This window comes from Erigeron canadensis, chromosome 8 (genome assembly GCF_010389155.1).
Source record: "Erigeron canadensis isolate Cc75 chromosome 8, C_canadensis_v1, whole genome shotgun sequence".
In the NCBI taxonomy this organism is placed as follows: domain Eukaryota; kingdom Viridiplantae; phylum Streptophyta; class Magnoliopsida; order Asterales; family Asteraceae; genus Erigeron; species Erigeron canadensis.
Genome location: NC_057768.1, coordinates 40,165,101 through 40,188,959, shown reverse-complemented (window position 1 = coordinate 40,188,959; position 23,859 = coordinate 40,165,101). Strand labels below are relative to the sequence as shown.

At 33.0% G+C, this 23,859-nt stretch overlaps 4 protein-coding genes across 4 annotated transcripts; 2 read left to right on the top strand and 2 right to left on the bottom strand.

Annotated features, from left to right (window-relative positions):
• The first annotated feature begins 4,869 nt into the window (after positions 1–4,869).
• LOC122579675 (WRKY transcription factor 72A-like) lies at positions 4,870–7,583 on the top strand. The gene is made up of 5 exons (XM_043751893.1): positions 4,870–5,110; positions 5,313–5,354; positions 5,518–6,042; positions 6,138–6,251; positions 6,741–7,583. Exons 1-5 carry the CDS (start codon positions 4,988–4,990, stop codon positions 7,371–7,373), a joined length of 1,437 nt encoding a protein of 478 aa, XP_043607828.1. The 5' UTR covers positions 4,870–4,987; the 3' UTR covers positions 7,374–7,583.
• Positions 7,584–7,681: 98 nt separating this feature from the next.
• On the bottom strand, positions 7,682–8,428 carry LOC122610831 (V-type proton ATPase subunit D-like). Its single transcript, XM_043783788.1, has one exon. The coding sequence runs from the start codon at positions 8,426–8,428 to the stop codon at positions 7,682–7,684; it is 747 nt and encodes a 248-aa protein (XP_043639723.1).
• A 1,254-nt stretch (positions 8,429–9,682) lies between these two features.
• Positions 9,683–12,441, top strand: LOC122609727 (SNF1-related protein kinase regulatory subunit gamma-1-like). Its single transcript, XM_043782675.1, has 6 exons — positions 9,683–9,821; positions 9,915–10,147; positions 10,459–10,901; positions 10,994–11,260; positions 11,723–11,895; positions 12,005–12,441. Exons 2-6 carry the CDS (start codon positions 9,949–9,951, stop codon positions 12,297–12,299), a joined length of 1,377 nt encoding a protein of 458 aa, XP_043638610.1. The 5' UTR covers positions 9,683–9,821; positions 9,915–9,948; the 3' UTR covers positions 12,300–12,441.
• A 9-nt stretch (positions 12,442–12,450) lies between these two features.
• On the bottom strand, positions 12,451–14,438 carry LOC122609726 (polyvinylalcohol dehydrogenase-like). The gene is made up of 4 exons (XM_043782674.1): positions 14,375–14,438; positions 13,841–14,283; positions 13,166–13,769; positions 12,451–13,041 (listed from the first exon to the last, which is right to left on the bottom strand). The coding sequence occupies exons 1-4, from the start codon at positions 14,435–14,437 to the stop codon at positions 12,586–12,588; spliced, it is 1,566 nt and encodes a 521-aa protein (XP_043638609.1). The 5' UTR covers position 14,438; the 3' UTR covers positions 12,451–12,585.
• Between the last annotated feature and the right edge of the window lie 9,421 nt (positions 14,439–23,859).

Here is a 23,859-nt window from a genome sequence, read left to right as displayed (position 1 = left end):
CTACCTTTCGTTTTCTAAAACCGAATCGAACCTTGAGGTTTGTTCATTTAATATTTAGTCTGGTTTTGAGAAATACGAATATAAATCACTTAGTTCCAAATTGTATTGTTTACATAATTGACTTGACTTTGAGGTATCTTGGACTATATGCGTTTCCAAAAGATTGTTCATGAAGTGATATAAAGATAAAAGAAATTTAGATATATATAGTTTTGGTTTGGTTCGGATTTTTTGGTCGGTTTTTGATACAAAACTGAAACCCGAGCCGATCCGTTCGGTTTTTAAGAAACCAAAACCAAACCAATCGGTTTGATTCGGTTTTTGGTTTTTCTCGATTCGGTTTTTTCGGTTTTTGGTTTTTCGGTTCGGTTTTTGCACACCCCTAATTAAATGAATGTACCAAATAGAATTGTCATATTTTCATAATACGGATACAGATATAGATATGTACGTTGTTGTTAATGGTTTGCTGGATATACATACAGATCTGGTATCAATGTATCATAGAAGCAAACAAAAATGAAAAAGACAATATAGATGAAAAGACAGATATACCCATATGTGCAGGACACATGTATGACTTAATGGGTTTTTTTAGCGGCTGTTAATGTCGTGGACCAAAAGTATTAAAGGGAGCTCCAGACTCAAGGATGAAAACCATATAAATAATAAAAGTTAGGGATAAAACTTGTAATGTTTATCAAACCATAGGGAGATTTTTGTAACTAAATCTATAATCAAGTTCAATATATGTTACGATGGTAGGTCCTAATCTATATCAATATCAATGTGTAAATATTTGGTGATACGTGTTTGATATTTGTATTAATCATCTAATCGGAAAAAAATTTCACCTTAATTTTTTTTACATATTTTCATAATATTCATTATTCAGTAAGCAAAGTAACCAATCGAAGCATTAAAAATATGTACATGTTACTTTCATTATGTTTGACTTGAGACTTTGTTGTCTGTATATTCAAGCTATCTAAGTATCTTTTATTATACTAAAATACAGTTGTTCTAATAACTTATCGACCAATTATAGCTCTCGGCTTTTTAAAGTTGACTTTTTTTTTCAATTTTGACTTTAATTTACACTTTTTTGTTTTCCATCACAAATTTACACTTTTTACTCAACAGTTTTAATATAATAAATAAATAATAATAGCTTATATATATCCGATAAAATAATAGCTAATATTTATCTAATAAAATAATAGCTAATATATATTCAATAATATGTTCTATCATATATATAAAATTAATTATATAAAAATAAATTAAATTTATTGTAAATATATTAAGATTTTAGTAGTAATTATACAATTTTAATTTTAATTTTAATCTTAATCTTATCTTAATCTTAATCTTAATATATACTATAAGACAGTTAAACTATTGACTTATTAATCAATCAAATCGCTCAATTGTATCAAATTGACTCTCGCTTATGTCATCATTTAGATTAACTATAAATTAGAAATCCTAATAATCATTATCCAAATATATTATATTGGTATTTATATTAATTTGTAGAAAAAGTCTCATTAATTTACACTTTTTTGTTTTCCATCAATAATTTACACTTTTTATCCATAAATACTTAAATTATATTTATTTTTAGCCATCAATTTGAGAAGGTTTTTTTTAAATTTTTTAAAAACGTTACAAAAAGTATTTTTATTTAATTTTTTAAAGTTACAATTGCTACTCAAATCAAAAGTCCTAATTGTTATCAAACAATATGAAAACAATCATAATTGTTATCTAATTATCATTGGACAGTGGTTGAAAATAAACATATTCATGTTATGGGTCGTATCATGATCAAACACGTATACTTGAATGTCAAATACGGGATCACAAGTATGTTTATATTTTAATAAATAATAATCTTTCATAATAATTAACATTATGAGTACAATTGGTTTTAAAAAATTATATAATAGAGAAATTATGGTAGCATGTGCCATGTGGAATGACTATTACAAACATCTCATCAATGTGTATTAGCTAATAATGATTGTGACGAACATGTGGTTATTGTACTACAATTTGCAAAGTATATCACTTAGAACCGTATATCTTCCAAATTATAAGTTTTTATTAATTAAATGTATGAAGATCTAATATTGATAATATCGTAAACCCCGTGTCCAGTGTCGGACACGGGTCTAAAACCTAGTGCTATTATAAAAGACATTGTAAATTATTAGATCGTATTATATTTGCTGAGATCTATCTATAGTGATACAAATAATATTCAACACATACATGTTATATAGTACTTAAGACTATCTTCAATGTATTTGGAGTATATCCAAAGTTATAATGTTTGTGGGCATATGTCTTTGTTTAAGGATATGTTTGTGGCATATGTTTTATCTAAAGTAATTGTTGGTGATGTGTGATGATATGGAAAAGGAAAGAATACAATGTGATTTGGATCAGTGTTAAACATTTTAGACTCTGAAACAGAAATCAGGATTCAATCCTCATTCCATACAAAAATTAGAGGTCTTTTTAACCATTTAGATAGAATCTGTAAGCACTCTCTCTACCTACCTAGGTAGAGATAAGTCTCAAAGTGACCATAACGTGTAAGGGCAATATCATCTTAGTTCATAACCTAAAATAATAATAAAAGTTTATATATCAATTAGTTTTCAACAAATAAAAATAAAAAAAATTATATAAAGTACATCTCATTATTACAACTTTAAGTATATATAAATTACTAATTAGAAACTTGACGCACGGACACATGTCTGTTGCAGTTTAGAATTAAATCAAAAAAATCTCAAGATGTGTACTGCAAGATTAGTCGTTGTGGTTTTTTCATGTTTACAATGGGGTTCTTCTTCGAGGTTTACCAAGGAATTGGAGTCCCTTTTGTGTTTGTAAGGCCATGACGTTGGCCCAATGAAACGTGATAGCCATGTGAAGACTTAACGGCACGTTTTGTAAAATGGCACCAATTTTACCAAAAATTTTCAAAATAGAGATCCCGTTAAAATAAAACTCGAAAAGGCGAAAATGGATCCCTAGTAGTTACTAACATGGACAAACCACCATGACCAATTTTGCAATTAACTTAAAAAAAAAAAAAAAAAGTAGGTTTTTAAGATCGATATGACGCCGACGGCTAAGTAACAATATCGTTGTATCCTTTTTTTACGGGAAGGAATGAATATGAATAAATCCGGCTTTAGTCGAAGGAGATCAACTCCACAGTAAGTACTGGAGGTGAAATATTATCTGTGATATATTTTCACGAAGGCAAGACGGACTTCAAGTGTAGGTAGTGTGTTAATTCGTAATCATCGTGTCAAGGAACGAAAGCTTGACGTCAAAAGATGTTCGTGAGAATTGAAAAAAAGGTAAGAGGTATAGGCCCGTATAGTCAAACCGGTGGCCCATTAATTTGAATTGAAGCTGATCGCCGCCATGGTTCCCTGGTGTCTCTTTCTACTAAATCATATCTTCAACCCCTTTGACTTTTCGATTTTCTTTTTATTTTGCTCCGGTGTCCAACTATATATAATACTAATAATAATAATATTAATCAAATTTTATCTCATCACTCATGCCCGCTGACATAAGTAATTAAATTTAATAGATAATGTTTGCTTATATTAGCCCAGTACGTAAATTTTGTGACATTAATCTAACCTCCAATTAGATTATTGAATTGGTCATAAAATATAAATACCCTCTCCGTCCTATTTTAATTGTCTTATTTTGACTGTTGAATTTTTTTTTTTTTTGATTTTGACTGTAAATATATTTGTTTGTGTTATATATAAGTCGATTAAAGTTATATTAATAAAAAAGTACGTTCAAAACTCAATCAATTCATATATGTTATATCAAGTGTTATATAATACAAACAAAAATATTTACAGTCAAAGTTGAAAGAAAAAGACTCAAAAAGTCAGACTATGACACTTAATATGAGACGGAGGGAGTAATAAATGTTGACAGTAACCAAATCAGGCACTCTTGATTTTTCTTTGTTTGGTAAGTTTCAAAGAGTAATTGTGTATCCAATATGTGACGTTTTTGTTAGAGTGTTTGTAAGGCCATGACGTGGAATATATCCCGCATCTGAGATGTCAGATCGGCACTCGGCAAGTCTAAAGTCATGGACTTTATGGTTGATAATAGGGCACGTAAAAAAGTAAATAAGTTTCTTAAAAAAATATACATTTAAAATTAAAAAATTGTGGGCCCCTAAAAGAAGGTGGACCTGACTCACTAGGACCCCATGCACCCTCTAATAGTCGGCCCTGCTTGTCGGGCCAACGTGATTGCATCCATCGCAGTTGGCAACGATGTCGATTATTTTCATAATTTCTTAGATTTTTTTTTTTTATTTTACTAAATGATGGACTTGTTATGCGTTATTAGTTTTTCTAGGATTTTACGACCTTTTAAGGAAAATGATAACCATCATACCGTGGCAATGGTTCATTTTTATCTAGACATTCATAAAATTGTTGTATTGATTTCTGATATTACATAAACGAAAGTAACATATTGAAATACAACATGAATAAAAATAACGGAGTAAATTACAAATCCCAGTGAAATCAACGATACATACGTCAACAAAAAAAAAAAAAAAAAGAAAAAAAAAAAAAGAACATTTAATTAAGTAGTCAATTAAATATTTAAAAAATTTATTATCATAGACTTTTCGTCCATCCACATGGTTTTAAGACGGCTAATTAACTATTATGATAAAGAAACTTGTACTGAATAGATTTATATTCTTTTAACAAACCCAGTTGAAATACAATTAACTAACATGCAACATGCAAAGACAATAAGTCTAACAAAATATATATATATATATATGTATGTTACAAGTTCCTTTGGTCAAACCCAGTTGGTGATCTCAAAGATCGACTATTATAAGTAACACAATCTATGCATTTCGCTATATCTTTGCTATATATCATCAATATAGAGCTAAACTTTCATGAACATGGAGAAACCTATGTTCAGTTTTTTTGAGGTTGATGTAGAAGAAGCAAAATCCAACACCACCGTCCATCTTGATGATGATGATGATCAGACCATTATATCAAAAACCTCAACCCAGGTACGTGCTTTTAGTTTTCAGACTTACATTAATTAATTATGTTGATCTTTTTGTTACGTACTGGTCAAACTATAAGAGGTTAAGTTAGCATACAATCTTAACCTCTGATATAATCTGTTTAGGTTGTGAACCTGATCATGATTTTATTAGGACTTCGTCAATTAACCTTATTGTGTGTTTAATTACGTTGTACGTTAAGCAGGCAATGCAGAATGACAAGATCGATACTGAAGATTACAAGCAGGTGCGTACAACGTATTTAAAATGTAAAACATGATATATAACCAAACTTATTTAAATATGAAAGTGTATATATATTTGTTGTTTTCTTTCGGATTTGTGGTCAACTATATGTACATGAAAACTAATTGATCGCGATTAATTTGCATGTTGGTGTTATCCTGCAGGATGGTCGGGTTTCATTAGTTAAATCTGAGATGGGTCAAGTTAAAGAAGAAAACGAAAAGTTGAAACACAAGTTATCCAGGGTATTGCAGGATTACAAGTCATTGCAAATGCATTTTAATGACTTTTTCCAACAAGATGTTCCTAAAAGTCCGGAAAAGATGGATTCTGATAATCATGAAGGCGATGGGAATAATGAACTCATTTCTTTGAGCCTTGGAACTCTTTCAAGTTGTACACTACTCAAGAGAGACGACTCAAAGAAGGTGGTCAATAACTTCAGCAAAGACAAAGAAGAAGGCGGCGCTGATGGTCAAGAGCTTAAACTAGGATTGGGTTGTGAATATGATCATCCCACTCCTGCTAGAGTTGACTTTATCGACATGAAGAAAGATGAAAGAAGTCATTCATTGGGGACGCTGCCACTTCCTAGTTTGAAGACGGAAAGAAGCGAGGATAATTTATTAGATCAGATCCCATTGAAGAAAGCTAGAGTTTCTGTAAAAGTTATATGTGACACCCAAACGGTAATAATTAATTAATAATCTTTCAAGTAATGACGTTTGTTAACATAAGAGTCTAAATATGTATGCTGAGTTTTGATGAACTAACATACATACAGATGAATGATGGATGCCAATGGAGGAAATACGGACAAAAGATAGCGAAAGGGAATCCATGCCCTCGAGCATATTACAGATGCACGGTGTCACCATCTTGCCCAGTTAGAAAACATGTAAAATTCTTCTTCCTGCTAGCTGCTTTAATTTCTTGAACGATACTCCTAAGAGAATAACTCCATAACCTGACTGTATATGGTCTTACATCATACAAAGTTGACTCTGTACATAATTAATTAGCCCACTGGGGAAGTAATAAAATACTAGGCTTTCAAAAAAAAAAAACCATCTTGAGAAGTTGAATTTTGAAAGTCAACACAAGATATTTAGTGCCTACTTGTGTAGTTGTTTGTTGATTAAAAGGTCACAGGTTAACATAGAAAGAACTTTTAACTTAAGTGATAAGTAAAGGCTTGATGGAGAGCTGTCAAAATGGGTGGATTAGGCGGGTTGGGTAACAAGTCAAAATGGCTAAATGTTCGGTGCGGGTTGTAACTGGTCGAAACTGGTTGTGATACATATTAATATGCATAAAAAAAGATTTTTCCATCAAGCCTAATTAAGAGGATTCTTAATTATTTCTAACTTAGTCAAGCATGTTTCAGGTGCAAAGATGTGTTGAAGATAGATCAGTACTGATCACCACTTATGAAGGAACCCATAACCATCCACTTTCGGTATCAGCAACAGCAATGGCTTCTACCACTTCAGCCGCCGCCTCAATGTTGAAATCAACGTCATCAACCTCACAACCAGGTCTCACCACCTCTGCTGCCTCCTCCACCACCACCTTGTCAAGCAACCATGGCCTGCAGCCTTACAATTTAGGGGCATCTCAATACCCATTTTATCTGCCAAAGACCACAATATCTACGTATCAATCTCACCCAACTATTACCCTTGATCTCACATCAAATCCCCATTTCAGTAGATCAAATTCCACAAATTTGTTTATGAATGCCCCGAGATTCTCTTCATCTACATGTCTTAACTTTTCTTCTCCATCGTCTTCTTCTTCTTCCTCGTTTGAATCCAACTACAAAAATTCTATTCCGTTTTCATACTTTGGTAGACAAACACAATATGATAACTTCAAGAATATTTCTAGTGCTGGTTCACAACAACATTCTGCAGACACAATTGCAGCTGCCACCAAAGCTTTAACCTCAAACCCAAATTTCCGTTCAGCGTTGGCAGCATCACTTAAATCACTCGTCGGAGGTGAGGCCAGAATATGATAAGGACTTGATATTTCCGTTGTAAGTTTAAAGTGAACACAGTTTTGTTTTCGTTTTCTCTTGTTTATCTTATAACGTAACATATATATGCATATCCCATAAGAAGCCATCATCATAATGTAAACGGTATACTGTTGGTGTACATAGACCAAATTAATATGAAGCATTACATAAATGTCGGTGTTCATGGAATGTAACATTGTTCAAATAAAAGAACATTTATTCAGTTAGGTAAATGAATGAAGTCTTTCTTAAGTAGTAGGAAAAATGCAATAACTGGGGTAAATTTATCATGACTAACCTTGATATCAGAATATTATGTCTTCATCTTTCATTCGAGTTGCAGATAAGAACGTTGCCCCTTTCGTCTCAAAATTGAATTTTTTGGCAACTTCCTGCTGTTTTTCAATCTCTCTCTTTTTGTAACTTTGTATCTTCTTTAGTCTAAAGAAATCCTCCCTTTCTAGTTCATCCAACTCGCCTTTGATATAAACCACGGTGTTTTCCAATCTTGGCTTAACAACGTTCTCCAAGGCGTTGACCCTGCGATTTGTGGTCTTGATAGCCCCATCAAGGGTCAGAAATGATGTTTGGAGAGATGCAAGATCGACAAGAACCTCAATGGCTTTCAGATAAGCAGCACGACATCCCTGTACCTGTTGCCCACCTCTCGCCAGTCCAGTCAGATCATTTTTAGTTGTCTCACCTTCCGTGAAATGCTGAAATCTAGGCAGCTTAACGCCTGCAACATTCTCTTGGCGTGACCGAACTCTAACAGATGCACTCTCGACATTTTCTAGGACAATGTGCTTGATGTTCTCACCTGCAACATACTTGGCTTCGGTTAGTGCAAAAGATGAAGATTTCATGATAGTTCCCATTGATTCTTTCGTCGACACAATTTTCTTGAGAATTTGACGGAATTGTACAGTCAAAGCATCACTTTTCTTCTTTAGAAGGGCATGACCTCTCGTTGCACCAACGAGACGAGCTTTGACAATTGCAAGCATTGTAACAGTTGGAACAACATTCAAACGTTGGCTTTGGCCTGACATCTTCTCAAGTAGATAAACCTGAACCAAAAAAATGTGTTGATGCATACAAATTACTGATTCATTTTTAGCCTACTAACGATAACAATTTGATACACAATTAACACTTTGGAAGTTGCATAGATAAAATAGTATAACGTGACAACTTGGATACATTCTGGTGCTCTAAGATCGTCCCTACTACAAATGACAAAAGAAAATGCAGAGTTCATGAAAATCTTTGGAGTTGTCCCTCTTCATATCATGAAATGGATAAACATAATTATTACCCATGGATATAACTAATTATGACCAAATGTCTGTGTTATGTAGAAATCTCGTAAATGTCTATACCTTTATAATGAACTTTGCAACCCCGGTTATTGAATGTACCTAGGTATATGTGACAATCATATAAGCTGACACTTGTAAAAAAAAATTTTATTAGTCGAATATATTCGATTATTGGGGTTCGAAAAGCATACACATTCTGATAAATTTTTATAAAACATAGACATTCGGTCAACCATTTAATTATCGGGGTTTGAAAATATCATTGTTTTCCTACAAGAAACGGAACCCCACTACACTCGATTGCACATAAAAATAAAATACAAATATATCGACAGTTGAACACCATTTATGCATGATATATAATCAAAACGGCAAACATATGTGATGTATCATCATAGCTAGCTGTACGGCCATATATCATAACTACATAAGAAATGACGAAAACATGAAAAGACCAGAATACATCACTTTATAATGAAATGCACGTACATACTACATACATATATGATCGAATATATATACAAATGCAAATATATACAAAATTACACAAAAAGAGAAAAAAAAAAAAAAAAAGTAAAATTACGCACGGTTACGAAACATGGCGCAAACCTTTAAGATTCGAGAATATGCAAAATGTAGGATATGTATTAGGGGGAAAATTAGGGCTAATTATACAACCAATTTTTGGATCATATATATAATCATTGAAGTGAGCGACTGAAATTGTATGTTGTGTGTTTTGTAATTGTAATGAAATTAAGAAATTGGAACAAAACAAACGTAAGAATTTTAATTTAATTAAACTCCGTAATAACTTTTGAAATGAAATGTGATAGGTTTCCTTGCATTAAATAAATAGATATAGACATGCAGATATATACACTGATAATATAAGGACTGTAAGTGTAAATATGTAAAATCTCAAGGAAAGCAAGCGAAACAATTTTGTTTTTACCAATTCATTCGCCACATTTGGATCAGCCATCCCCGCCACTTCACACAATACTTTACATACGTGGCACACTTGAATAGAAAAAATCATTTCATTTCTTTCTTGATCTCTTTAGTAATAATAGAAAAATTCCAACTTCCTGTTAACAAGATCTTCATTCTTCAATACCAGGTAATAAGTATTCTTTTTTTTTGTTTGTTTTGAAATGTATACGTATAAGTTTTTTAAAAGAAATAATCTGTGTGATCGATTTAATTGTGGTAGATAAGATAAATTAGTGGTACAAGCTAGGTGGAACATGTCAAATGTAATAAGAGGGGAATCAAAGGAAGGAAAAGGTGGAGAAAAATCAAAAGACGATAATAAGAGCGAGTATGATGACTACTTTGAGACGGTACAAAGCAGGAAGAAATTGTCACCTTCATTGCAAGAGAAATTAACGGCCGCTTTCTCAAAAATTCCGGTTTCTTCTTTTCCTCTTGTGCCTAGAGGCAAAGGTAAAATCATAATCATATTGTGCATGTGACAAATTTATTTTATCTTACATATTATCACTCCTGTTATTACACTAGTTATATTAATTGCAGAAGATCGGGTATCCTTTCCATTAAAATTTGTAACTGGATCGATCTATCACGTGAATTGCATCAAAGACTAAATTGAAACCCAAGTGTGTGAATGTCACTGCTACCCTTGGTTATGATTATTATTGAGCGGTTCAAAATAATTAAATGAATAAAAACCATGGCCATTGTTGCATATACATGTAGGAATTAAACTGACAGATCTTTATTTTCCTTTATTCTAGTGATCGAAATTCAAGCAGACACCACGATTGCCGATGCTGTCAAGATTCTTTCAGAGTCCAATATAGTATCTGCACCGGTGAGAAATCCTGATGCAGGTGACAGTATGGACTGGAAAGAAAGGTATCTGGGAATCCTTGATTACTCTACCATAGTTTTGTGGGTGTTGGAAACTGCAGATCTGGCAGCTGCTGCCTTAACTGCCACATCAGCAACCGCTGCAGGGATAGGTGCAGGCGCTGCAACCACTCTTGGAGCCATAGCATTAGGTGCGACGGGTCCAGTTGCCGCAGCAGGGCTAACCGTTGCTGCAGTTGGTGCCGCTGTTGCCGGTGGTGTGGCTGCTGAAAAAGGAATGGGGAAAGACGCCCCTACTGCAGCTGATGAGTTGGGTGAGGATTTCTACAAAGTTATCCTTCAAGAAGAGCCTTTTAAGTCTACACAGGTAACACGCCGGCTGATACAGTGCACTGTTAATATATTTTATATTGGAGTATGAATATGTGATAATATGATATATGCACGTGCTCATTTCAGGTGAAGTCCATCGTGAAAAGTTACCGTTGGGCACCTTTTATTCCAGTCTCAACAGATAGTTCTATGTTGAGTGTTCTATTACTGCTCTCAAAGTATAGGTTGAGAAATGTGCCTGTCATAGAACCCGGGCAGCCATTGATTAAGAATTTCATTACCCAGTCTGCAGTTGTTCAGGGTCTTGAGGAATGCAAGGGAAGAGATTGGTTTGACTCCATTTCTGTGCGTCCAGTAACCGAGTTGGGACTTCCCTTCGTTTCCAAAGATATGGTAAGAGTTGTCGTAGTGACTATAGATGCATATATGTTCGGTCAGGCAGCTGGGTAATGAGTCGATATAAATCAGGAAACTGGTCACTTTTTGATATTCGTCAAAAGAGGTCCGGGGTGGGTTGACCCAGCAAACACTGTTTTGCCCATTTTGTCAATTAACACAAGGCATTATCTATGATTACAGAAACATGATTGTTACTTTAGTGTAATAATCTAAATGTTTTCAAAAATAAATATATAAATAAATCTAAATTTTTGAATGAGGATGAGTTACAACGTTGCATGCTATAGAAACCAATTATCACATCAGGTTCGATCTGTTTGGGATAAGATGAAATCCAACTTAAGTAATCATCCCTTCCATATATAAGTGAACATTTTGAGATTTAGCACTTCTACTTTTAGCCCTGGTTTTCTTGTAGACTGTTCATTTTGTACCCTCAAATTTTCTCATGGACAGGTTATTAGCAGTCAAAGTGATGAACTAATCCTTGAAGCATTCAAGAAAATGAAAGACAACCAAATTGGAGGTCTCCCGGTTGTCGAAGGCCCAACGAAGAAGATTGTGGGTAATGTTAGTATAAAAGATATAAAGTTTTTATTACTAAGGCAGAAGCTTTTCACCAACTTCAGGTATCTAACCTTTATCGTTGTTATTTAAGTACTATCATATCTTTATCTTGTCAATTGGCGTTGTTCATAAGCTGTTATATCTCTATCATGTTAACATTGTGGTTTTCAGGAAGCTGACAGTTAAAGATTTCATGAACACAATTGCTACAACATCAGAGGAAAACTTGAAGATTATTTCACCAATAACATGCAAACTTGGGTCAACTCTTGGTGAGGTGATAAGCACTCTGTCTTCAAAATGTGTTCACAGGATATACGTTGTGAATGATGGTAATGAGGTCATTGGCATTATTACACTGAGAGATGTGATTTCTTGCTTCATCAATGAACCTCCAAATTACGTGATGGAGATCCATGGATCTGCCCTCAAAGAAATGTTAACCAAGGAGAAGAGTAGAAACTGAGGTTAGACAGAATGTAACTTAATACTTTGCAGATTGTTCACCATGAGTATTTTACTTAATCGAATAGCATCTCGCTTTTATTCCAACAAAGTTAGGGGTTTTTTTTATTTTTCGCAGATGGTAATCATTTATGTAGTTTTTATATCTGTGATCAAATCATATAGTTGATACGCATATATGCAAAGTACGTGAAACTACAATCTAGAACTGAAGCACCTTGATATGCTAATTAAGAGGTGCTTAAGTACTGCAAACAATTATAGTTTGATTATTACTTTGATTGGCCTTAGGTAATGCAAAAGGCAAATAGATAATTGCCAGGAGTCCAAGGATGAAATTTGGCTATCCCAACAGTATACCCATGGCCAACATATATACACCCATAACTTGCTGACACTCCGCCATATATGGTGGCTCCAGTATCATACGACCACAACACCTTCCCAGTCGTCGCATCCATTGCATACAATGGACCATTAGGAGCCACTGATCCAGCAAAGACAACACCCCTGGTTAATGACACTGGTCCTAGAGCAGAGTCATTGCTTGGGTTAGCCGTGGTCCACAATATCTGACCCGTGTTTGCATCTAAAGCCACCCATCCACCCGCAGTGGTTGTCTGGTTAGATGGTGCAAGGGTGAATGGCAAATGAGCACCATTGGCTATGTTGGTGTATACCCTCCTTCCATCCGTGGCTGCACCCCATATCCCTCCTCCCTCGTTGCTTCCCGGTCCTGCAAGCTGCAACATAAGCAGATCAATAATGTTATCGTTAGCCGTAGAAATAAGACATTGTTAAGTCGCTAAAAGATGGAATATGTAGCGACTGAGAGTTTAACAGCTAAAAGGAAATTGGTGCCGGTACTTTGAACCAAACAATGTCGCCATTGTCACGATCTAGAGCCCAAGCAAACCCACTCTTTTGTACAGCTACAACGACATCATGCAACCTTCTGTTGGACGTAATTGTTAGCAACATTGGTGCTTCTCCAAAATCTGCATCCACGTTAGGTCCCGGCGGACAGTCCGGATTATTTGGAATTAAGCACGCTAGATAAAAAATATCATAACCCCCTAGTTGCTGTGACCAAATAACTTTTCCTGTATTTATATCAAAAGCGATTATCGAGTTGAATCGAACATCAGGTCCGGTACACTGATCGGGTTTAGTAGGTTTTGTAGTTTGATTGTTTTGCTTTTCTTGACATTCCGTCACCTCCGGTGGTGCAGTGTATAGGTTTCCAGTAGCCACATATACAAACCCCCTGGAAACATCAATGGCAGGACTGCTTCCCCATATGGCACCACCTGAATAACCACCAAGCCGACCTTGATTATCAGGAACGGTATATGTCTGCCACTGAATCGCTCCCGTCCCAGTGTCGAGCTTCACTAGGCTTCCTCGAAACGTACAACATTTGTTAGCAGGTAGTGTTTCTTCCAAAGATGACACCCCCACATAAAGCCCCCTACACATTAGGCATAGTGAAATTAGTTATAACACTTGTAAAAATTTGAAGTTTGGTGAGGAACTACTGACCTAGAATAAACAGTTCCAGATGTGGTGATGACTGCAAGAGGACGCGGGTCAATTGTAGTTGACCAAACAAGCTGACCAGTTGCTCGACGGACACCAATCATAACAGCTGGCCCATAGATTCCCACAATCAAAAGATCGCGCGTGACAACGGGAGTGGCTCTCGCAACAGTTACATTCACCGTCACTCCGGTTCCAGGCAAGCCCGTCAGCTGAGTAAGATTCTGTTGCCAGATAAGTGCACCATTGAAGGCATTCACCGCATACAAGAACCCATTCCATGCTGGAAAATAAACTACTCCATCGGCAACAGCAGGAGTCGCTGATATATCCCTTCCTGTGAAAAACTTCCATCTTAGCTTGAGCCTCTGCACCGTTAAAGGGTTGATCCTATATTCGCTGGCGGCAAATCTCCGATTCTTTATATCTCCTCCATGATTCACCCACTGAATACCAAAAAAAGAAACTAAAAATCAATCTTACCAAGCAATATAAACATGAAGAGGAAAAAAATCAACATTTTTATTTATTTTTTACCTCTGTAGCTGCATGATGTACAGATATGAGTAGACAAATAACAAGATTTTTATAAAATGACATAGCTAATTTGGTTTTCATGAAAGAATAAGAATTAAGGTGTAAGTATTTATAATAATGATCTTGAATGACAAAAGGTTAATGTTTTTGAGACTTTTGAATCACGAAAATTAACCATGTACCATACGATTGGTGCATGCCAACACTTATTTAATGAGTTATTGACATTTTTGGAACGTTTAATTTGCTTTTGGTTGCGTCCAGATTCATCATTCTAGCTATAGTAAACACAAAAACGATTTAAGAAGAGGTATGAATACGAGTGTTACATTGCTTTCTGTATTTAGTGTTTTAGTATTTAACAATTAAAGTGTTGCATATTTGATGGAAAGTGTCAAACCGCGCTTGGCTAATTAGATTTAGATCGATTGATTCTTGATTTGTAATATGATCAATGTTGGTAATTTAGTGTAAATGAGGGGTATTGTAAGTTTGGAGATACCGAATGAACACTCGTCAACTCAATGAAATCTTATTAGACCCAAACGCAGAAGTCGAGAGGGTCTTGCCTAGGGGCACCTAGCTAGAGAGTAGAGAGTGAGTTAGTTGATATAAGGCCAATGTGATCAAGAAGAGCTGATAAGGAGTGTGTATCAATTCTGATAAACAGATGCTAATCAGTGACTTTGTTGGAGTTGTTTTCTTTTATCTAAAACTGCTTTGACTTATTCAATGAACAGTTTATTTATTGCCCATTATGTAGAAATTATGTGGCCAACTAATAGTCATAATGTCCGAAATGTCTTCTCTAAATACATTTGGGAACTAGCTTTTGGGACGACATGGGCCGTCTTCAATCTTGGTCACTTAATTATTTATTTATTTTTTGAGTTAATTACAGAAATCTTCCCTGTCGTGGTACCCAGCTTGCAGGTTTTATCCCTAACTTTCAAAAATTACAGTTTTAGTCCAAAAAACTTTGTTTCATCAATAGTTTTAGTTCTGGCCATAAACGTCCGTTTAAAACCAAATCACGTGATTCACACGTGATGGATAATCTCGTAAATTGGCTTAATAATACCCAGATTTAATTACAGAAATCGTCCCTGTTGTAGACGGTCACTTGCAACTTTCATCCCTAACTTTCAAAAATTTACAGTTTTGGTCCAAAATTTTTATTCTCAATCTATATGAAAAGAAACATTTACACACACACAAAAAAAAATCTTAATTATCCAACTTTTTCTATTTCTATTAGATATAAATTCACAAACAATATTAACTCACACCCTACTCTTTTTTTGAAAACTAGAGATTCAGACTCTCTTGGATTTAAGTGTTTATGGGTTTTAAGTAATTGATATTTTTTTTTTGTACTTAGTTTTATTTTTGTTTTGAGAACTTATAAAAACAGAGGAAAAGATGAGAATAATAAAGATTGTGAGATTTTTCTAAGATTTTTTTGTTTGTGAGTTAATTGTATATAAAGAATAGATCTAATATATATAATTATATATTATGTTTGTATACAGATCATGTATTGATATGAAAGTAATGAGATTTGGAGTTTCATTAAATTTTGGATTAATTTTGTGTTTAATTTTGGATCTGGGATTGTATCTGTGATATATGTTATGTATTAGAAATCCAAATGATTTTGTGTTTAATTTTATTTTGGATTTTGGACTAAAACTATAATTTTTTGAAAGTTAGGGATGAAAGTTGCAAGTGACCGCCTACAACAGGGATGATTTCTGTAATTAACTTTGGGTATTATTAAGCCAATTTACGAGATTACCCATCACGTGTGAATCACGTGACCTGATTTTAAACGGACGTTTATGGTCAGGACTAAAACTGTTGACAGAGCAAAGTGTTTTAGACTAAAACTGTAATTTTTGAAAGTTAGGGATGAAACCTGCAAACAGGGTATCACGACAGGGACGATTTCTGTAATTAACTCTTATTTTTTTAACAACAGTTTTATTATATAAATTTATCGATTGAAAAGCATTCAACCTATAATGATAAAACGTCACATTGTTGTGGGTGGACTTTTAAGTCACTCAATCCAAGACAACTTAATCTTCTTACCAGACACCGATTTACCAATAAATATTTTGGTTGCTTTTGGCGGATTGCTTACTACTAGGTTGGATCGGATGTCAACCTGTGGAGGCACCATTTGTGACTATTGGACAAAGTTCCTCTTTAGTTTTCTTCAAATTATATATAAAATTTTTCGGAGATGATATTATCGTTCATGAAAATTTTTTTATGATAAAAAGTTTTTATCCCATATATTATTAAAAAGTTATATTATTTAAAAGAAAAAAATCATGATATTAAACTTTGGAAGATGACATGGTCGACCCTAAATGTTTTTTAAAATTTTTTTAACTATAGAGAGAATAATAAAAATGAAAATAAAAGGTAAAAATAAGACAAGAAATGCTAAAATACTAAATAATTGGTGGCCCGTACGTGTGTACATACTACTCTGCACTTGCCGTATTTTTATCAATGATAATTTAACGATATAAATAAAATAATTATATAGAAGTCCGTATATCCGTATAGAAGATAAAATAAATAAATAAATTCCTGAATCCTTATTCTCTACTTTATTGATATCTCATGCTGTCATACATTTTAAAACTAAATAAATAACTTGATAATGGCATGAATGTTCCCTGTTTCATATATGTCTTCTTACTCTTCATTTGTAGAAGTCCTTTTTTATTTTTTTATATGAGAAGTGATATTCGTACCACAGAATTTGATTAATTGATCATTGCTATGCTTTACTTATTTGTACAGTATGTTATGATATATATACAGTGTGGTAAATATATCAAAATGTTGTGATACAATTATCACTTTCTTTTTTATAAGATAGAAACATACTTTTCAAGAATTAAAAACATCTATATGTTAATGTGGACTTTAAATAACCAACAGAATAATGTAGAAACAAATATTGAAAAAAATGTGATAAAAGAATAGACACAATCAAAGTTCTGCATCTATTTTCTTTTTTCTTTTAAATGGTGAGAAAAGATTAGATATTATCGAAATTCTACACTTTCTTTAAAGAAAAAGTGAAACATATCACATGTTGATATTTTATGAAACATACGTATATGCAATTATGCATTGGCTACGGCCTCGGTCTCAGAGTAATCACATTTTAGACATTTGGTAATCTTAATAATTTCATACGATCTTCATATTCTTGTTCTAGGCCCACGGCCCACGTGATACCTCATGGACCTACTACGAAGAGAACCCCTGTATCTATCTCTATATATAATAAAACAAGATTGTGTTTATAGGTATTTTTAAAAAAATTTTAATGTAGTAAATCCATATTTTACCTTAAAACTCTTTTTATTTAATTAAGATGTCATATATAAATAAAATAAAAAATGTCCTTTTTTACATGTTTAATAAGAATATCGATCATTTATATAAGAATAAAAATAAAAATTCTCTCTTATATAATATTCCAAACAAAATGTATTTTTTTTATTTAGTTGATTTATTAACTAAATAATTATTGTGTTAGTAGAATTATTAGATTTATATCAAGTTATAATGTTTTAAGAACAAACATTACATAATTTTTTTTAATATATTTTATAATTTTTAAATTTTAATTAACATGCCCGGGTTAAACCCGGGTTAATTAACTAGTATTAATAGATAGAGAAAATAGCGTGAATACCTAATTTATTATAAAAAAGAATCAATTTAACTAATTTTTTTTAGACTTTCACAAAATACCCAACAAAATCGTAATAAAAAATAAAAATCGCAATGAGATTTTGAAAATCTTTATGAGATTTAGAAAATCGCTATGAGATTTTACAAAATCGCATAGAGATTTTATAAAATCCCATAAAGATTTTAAAAATCTAATAGAGATGTTGTAAAATCGCTATGAGATTTTAAAATCTCATAGAGATTTTGACTTTTTCTAATTTTGATTTTTTTTGAAATTTTGACTTTTTCTAATTTTGATTTTTTTTGAAATTTTGACTTCCACGTTACGTTTTTTGACTTTTTTTTTTTAGATTTTGATTTTTTTTTAGATTCAAAAAACACCATTCAAAATCAAAATCTAAATAAAAAGTCAAAATTAAAAAAAAATCAAAATAAAAAAAAGTCAAAATCTCATAGAGATTTTTAAAATCTTTATGCGATTATCAAAATCTTTATGAGATTTTAAAATCTCATAGCGATTTTACAAAATCTCTATGAGATTGTCAAAATCTTTATACGATTTTACAAAATCTCTATGCGATTTTCCAAAATCTTTATGCGATTTTCCAAAATATCTATGCGATTTTGCCAAATCTCTATGCGATTTTAAAAATCTCTATGCGATTTTCAAAATCTCATTGCGATTTTCACATTTTATTGCGATTTTGTTGGTTAATTTGTGAAAATCCAAAAAAAAGTTGGCTAATTTGGTATATTTTAAAAAAAAATTAGGTACTCATGTTTATTAACTCTAATAGATATCTATAGGCATATAGCCATATAGGTACGGTAGTTATTTGTCATTTTGTGTTCAAAACTAAATTTAGCATGCAATTAATTATTTAAATATGATGTTATTGAAGTACTACTTTGGTACTCTGCAATTATGCATTTTACTATTTTATTTTTTATTTGTATTATTAATACTTAGGCCCGTATAATGGATAGTTAATCTCAAAATATATTAAAGCTAATATGATTCAAGCAACCATCAATATGACCAATATCACAACCTAATTAATATGAAATTAAATACATATAAATGTTGTATATACAGATAAATAATTTTTGGGAGACTTTTAAGGATAATAAGAGTTTTTAATTAATAATAAAGTCGGTCATTTATTAAATTAAATAAAATAATAAAAAATAGAGAATAAATGAGGAGGGATGATTAGGCTCAAAGAGGGGGATTTATGGTGTCAAGTGTACATCCAACTCCTATTTTAGTTATATTATAGATATGTTTTTTTTAGCGGCATTCTATACTACTCTAAAATTACATGTATGCCTGGAAACTAGAAATCTCAAAAACCCATGTAATCCACCTCCACAAATGTGGGGAGTGGGACTCGAACCCAGGTGGAACCTCCCAATGTCAAAAATCTTACCAATGGGTCACTTATTAGGTTCTTTTTTGAAAGGTGTGGATTATTTGCTCTCACCGGAAGATCTAGCCTACTTGTCTTAACCGGTCCAATGCTTGAGAGCCCTCACTCTCAATACCTAGTAAAAGAAGAAACCCCCCAACTAAACCGTCTGAAGACACAACATTTAATTGGGATAAAACATTGCCCCCTCTGCAGGATTCAAACCTGTTTCATTGGAGGACTTTACCTTGTGAAATTTCTTTAAATGACATTTCCATGTTTCAAACTCAAAACCTTCAGTATGTAAATTTAGTGTTCAACCATTGAGTTATAATTAGAAATTTCAAATCATAGCTTATATTTAAAGATTCTTGTTCAAACTATAAACATATATGATATATGTAAAAAATGAATGTGTTATTTTCTCACACTTAATTTGGATATAAAATCTTTTACATATTATTTTCTAAATTTTTTATATAATGAATAAATAATTAGGCTTCATGATTTTTATGGAATAAAAAATAAAAATGTAAGCGTTTTTTACACGAGTTAAGTTAAGTATGAGACAATCATACCTTCACTTCTCCATCATATATATCCCATTAAATGGTTTTGGATATGCAACTTGCTTGCATTATTATTCACACACAACAAAAACTCAAAAAATATGGCTAAACTCAAACATACATGACTAAAAATAAAAGCCAACACTTGGACACTTGGTCCAACCTTTTAGACACATAAAACCGAATATAAACCGAGCATGGACCGAATCGAAGACAACGATTTGGTCCTCGGTTCTAAGTTTCCATACAAACGGTTTTTGGTTCGGTCATGTACAAGTCTGGTTTGGTTGCATGAGGAAATCTAAGTGTAGATCTAACCAACACGGTGCGAACTGCGAAGAAAGAAATCAATAATGATAATTAATCATATCCAAGTTAGCGGTATTTAATTTGACGGACAATGCCTAAATCTAACCAAGGGAGTTCCTTATCAAACTGACTCATGTAACTTTTAGCGTTAAGGCGATGCACCACATCATAGAATTGAATAGATTGATCAAGTAGTTTCTTATACTTCACCTGCAGAGCTGATAGATCGGAACGAAGAAGTTGCAACTGATTTTCTCTATTCACCATCCCATCTCGAGCGGTCTGCAGCTGGATATCTTTAATTTCAAGGGCTCGCTTCAAATTTTGAACATCGGAGGAGCAATCATCGGATGAAACAGAGGCAACACCAGCGGACGTGCCACAATCTTCAGAACGCCGCCGTAGGATTTCCAGATCCGACTCCAACCAGCGAATTTTTATCATATCAACATACGACCTGGCACCGAGCTTAAACCTCTGGCCAATAGTCTTTATCCGGCCATGCTTGCAGAAAATACTCCTCTTTTTCCGATAACCCCACTTCATCTATTTATGGAATCTATCGACAAAAGTGAAAAACAAAAACCCGGATCCAATTGCTTACCTTATATCGGGATATGAACCGCACTACCGTCAATTTGCAAAAAGGGTCATTCAAGAGTCGTTTTAGTACAAAATCGTCCCTTTCAAAAACCTTCTGAAAGACAGCGGACTCCCAGATGCAAACACGCAGGGTATGCTTGAAGGGTACGTTCTACTCTCGATAAACAAGGAACAGATTTGCATTTATCAAGAATCTCATATCTAGGGAAAGAAGATCAAATCAAATCCCTTATTCTTAGAAGTGATATACACGGCCCGAAAAACCCTACTTGGGGAATAAGTCACGAACCCCCTGCACACAGGGGGAAGGATGGCTAGAATTAACTCTTCGGCTAAGACTAACAACACGATCTTGGCATATCATATTATTAGTCTGGGGGGCTTGATGGTGTACCCACCGTCACCCAGGATAAAGCCTCACCCTAGGTAGGCTAAAAAGATCACCCAGGGTATCACATAGCCTGGGGAAAAGAAGATAAACATGAAAAGATACGATCATATCACTTCCTTAAATAAAGGAGATCGTTACCAAAGATACAAAACGCGTGAGAGACTTATTTTCCACGAAAAAGCAGCTATAAAAGGGGGAAAACCCTAATCATTATCATTATGCCTACTACGGCCAAAACCCTAAAACGCATACAAGATCCACAGGCAAAACCCTAAGAGATCTAAAACACATCTAAACCGGCGTACAAAAGGTTCTCACACCTTACCAGCAGGGAATCACCGTCCAACCCATCAAACACCTCCAAATCCTTTAACCTAATCCGTTGTACAAACAATACGTGTAATTGTTGTATTTCACTTTCATTTAGAAATATTGTAAAGTAACTATACAAGATGTCAAATGTTTCCCAAAACTTTTGATAACATACCCGATGATGTGAACCTTTACCAATTGTTCTACTCGTCCTTGGTAAATACTGAATCACAATCGAAAATTAGATTTCTTTAACGCACAAATAATTCGTTCAAGGTATATATATTATGTTATCGTACCATGTATTGGTTATCCTGTTATTGTGGTATACATGAACCGATTATGTTTATATGATGTTTAAATTTTTATGAAAAGATTTTTTTAACCATTAAATAACTGAATTGGTAAAGTAAATAAATAATATCTATATAAATTAAGCTAATACATTTATTTTACATTACTAAGACGAAAAACATATATTATCTATTAACTTAATATTTTTTTATTAAGTTAATTAAATTTTAAAAAATAACAAGACCTCAAGAAGTCATAATGGTTTAGAGAATCGGAAATCTTGAAAGGGTGGTAATATACTAATATTTATATACTGTATTTTTTTTAATCAATGTGTCATATTAATACATTACTTATTTATATAGTTGTGGAGATCTTTATTTTGAGAACTTATTTTTTTTGTAAGACCCTTGAGAACTTTTAAAATATGTATTGGATCATTTTTTTTTTCATTCACATGTGAAACGTTATAAAAATATATGTTGTAGAAATTTTTTTTTTTCAAAACCTTATATATAGCCGTTTGTTTACATGTGAATGAAAATATGAACATAGGCTATTTCGAAGGTTTTTAAAAAAAGTTTCTTCTACAACATACTTTTTTATATCATTTCACATGTGAATGAACAAAAAAAACATGTGATCCAATACATAATTTGAGAATTCTCAAGGTTCTTATAAAAAAAATATTTCTCAAAATAAAGAAAATTTATAGTTATAAAACTTATATATTGTCGTATACATTAGTTAAAAAGTAATGTACTAGTATCAAGTTGTCAACCCTCGTGGCCTCGTCTTGAAATGTGAATGTGTTGTTTCCTTGTTAGGCGGTCTCGACGTGGATGTCGAACACAGATCACACATGGATTAACAACAAATTGATAATCGTTGTCGTTTTGCAAAATAATAAGTACCCAAATAAGTTTTCTGCCATTTTGACTTGGACTTCATTTTATACATCCCAATCTTTTTATCGGTTTATGCTTTCAACCTAGGTCATTTTTGACTTCTTTCTTTTTTAATTTACTTTGAATTTGTATGAAAAAACAAATGCTTATAATTCGATCGTTACATATATTGAATTGAAAGTTATAACGTCTGTCATATTTGAACACATGGAAATTCATAATTAATTGTCAGTGCTATGTTGTAAGGACATACAACACAATAATAATTATTATTATTAGAAATTCATATCTTGCATATCAATATACTAATTTATTTTAAATTATTCTCAAAAAATCCATCCAATCCAATTAAATTAATTTTTTCATTTTTTTTAAACGTATGTGGATCATTTGCTCGCAACAGCAGATCTAGCTTACATTGTCTTAACCGGATCCGCGCTAGAGAGCCCCCTCACCCTCAATAGTTTTTTCATTTATTCATTAATTTAAATATCTTAACTAATATACCTATAGTACATTTTAATAAATTAAGTTATAATATAGATCTCTAACTCTTAAAATAATTACACGTATACCCGCTTTTACATTAATTACCTTTAATTTAAATTCATTACCACGCCACCACCACCCGTCGTTATCCGTTGTTGTCGTCACCACCACCGCCATCAGTCGCCGCTACCATCGCATCACCGTTTCGCTGCCACCAACATCGTCACTTAATCCTTTACTATACAGACAAGTTTTGACTAAGAAAAACATTTAACCTAACAAAAGTAACAAAATGTGCCATGGAAAATGGATTCGAAACTCTAAAGTGGACATAAATTTTTTTAGTTGTAGCACTTTATCAATATATCCATATAATATAATCTACACAATACACATGATGTCACAAGCTTATATACTACTCCGTATATAAATAGCTGAGCTTCAATTCACTCAAACATACACTAACTAATTTCAA

What these genes read in the sequence shown, in the direction of transcription:
- LOC122579675 (XM_043751893.1), top strand. Translation starts at nt 4,988, where the DNA reads ATGAACATGGAGAAACCTATGTTCAGTTTTTTTGAGGTTGATGTAGAA. An exon ending in ATACTGAAGATTACAAGCAG is followed by an intron (nt 5,355 to 5,517) that starts GTGCGTACAACG and finishes GTTATCCTGCAG; the next exon opens with GATGGTCGGGTTTCATTAGT. An exon ending in TTATATGTGACACCCAAACG is followed by an intron (nt 6,043 to 6,137) that starts GTAATAATTAAT and finishes ACATACATACAG; the next exon opens with ATGAATGATGGATGCCAATG.
- LOC122610831 (XM_043783788.1), bottom strand. Translation starts at nt 8,428, where the DNA reads ATGTCAGGCCAAAGCCAACGTTTGAATGTTGTTCCAACTGTTACAATG.
- LOC122609727 (XM_043782675.1), top strand. Translation starts at nt 9,949, where the DNA reads ATGTCAAATGTAATAAGAGGGGAATCAAAGGAAGGAAAAGGTGGAGAA. An exon ending in TCTTGTGCCTAGAGGCAAAG is followed by an intron (nt 10,148 to 10,458) that starts GTAAAATCATAA and finishes CCTTTATTCTAG; the next exon opens with TGATCGAAATTCAAGCAGAC. An exon ending in CCTTCGTTTCCAAAGATATG is followed by an intron (nt 11,261 to 11,722) that starts GTAAGAGTTGTC and finishes TCTCATGGACAG; the next exon opens with GTTATTAGCAGTCAAAGTGA.
- LOC122609726 (XM_043782674.1), bottom strand. Translation starts at nt 14,437, where the DNA reads ATGTCATTTTATAAAAATCTTGTTATTTGTCTACTCATATCTGTACAT. An exon ending in TACATCATGCAGCTACAGAG is followed by an intron (nt 14,284 to 14,374) that starts GTAAAAAATAAA and finishes TTTGGTATTCAG; the next exon opens with TGGGTGAATCATGGAGGAGA. An exon ending in TCTGGAACTGTTTATTCTAG is followed by an intron (nt 13,770 to 13,840) that starts GTCAGTAGTTCC and finishes CCTAATGTGTAG; the next exon opens with GGGGCTTTATGTGGGGGTGT.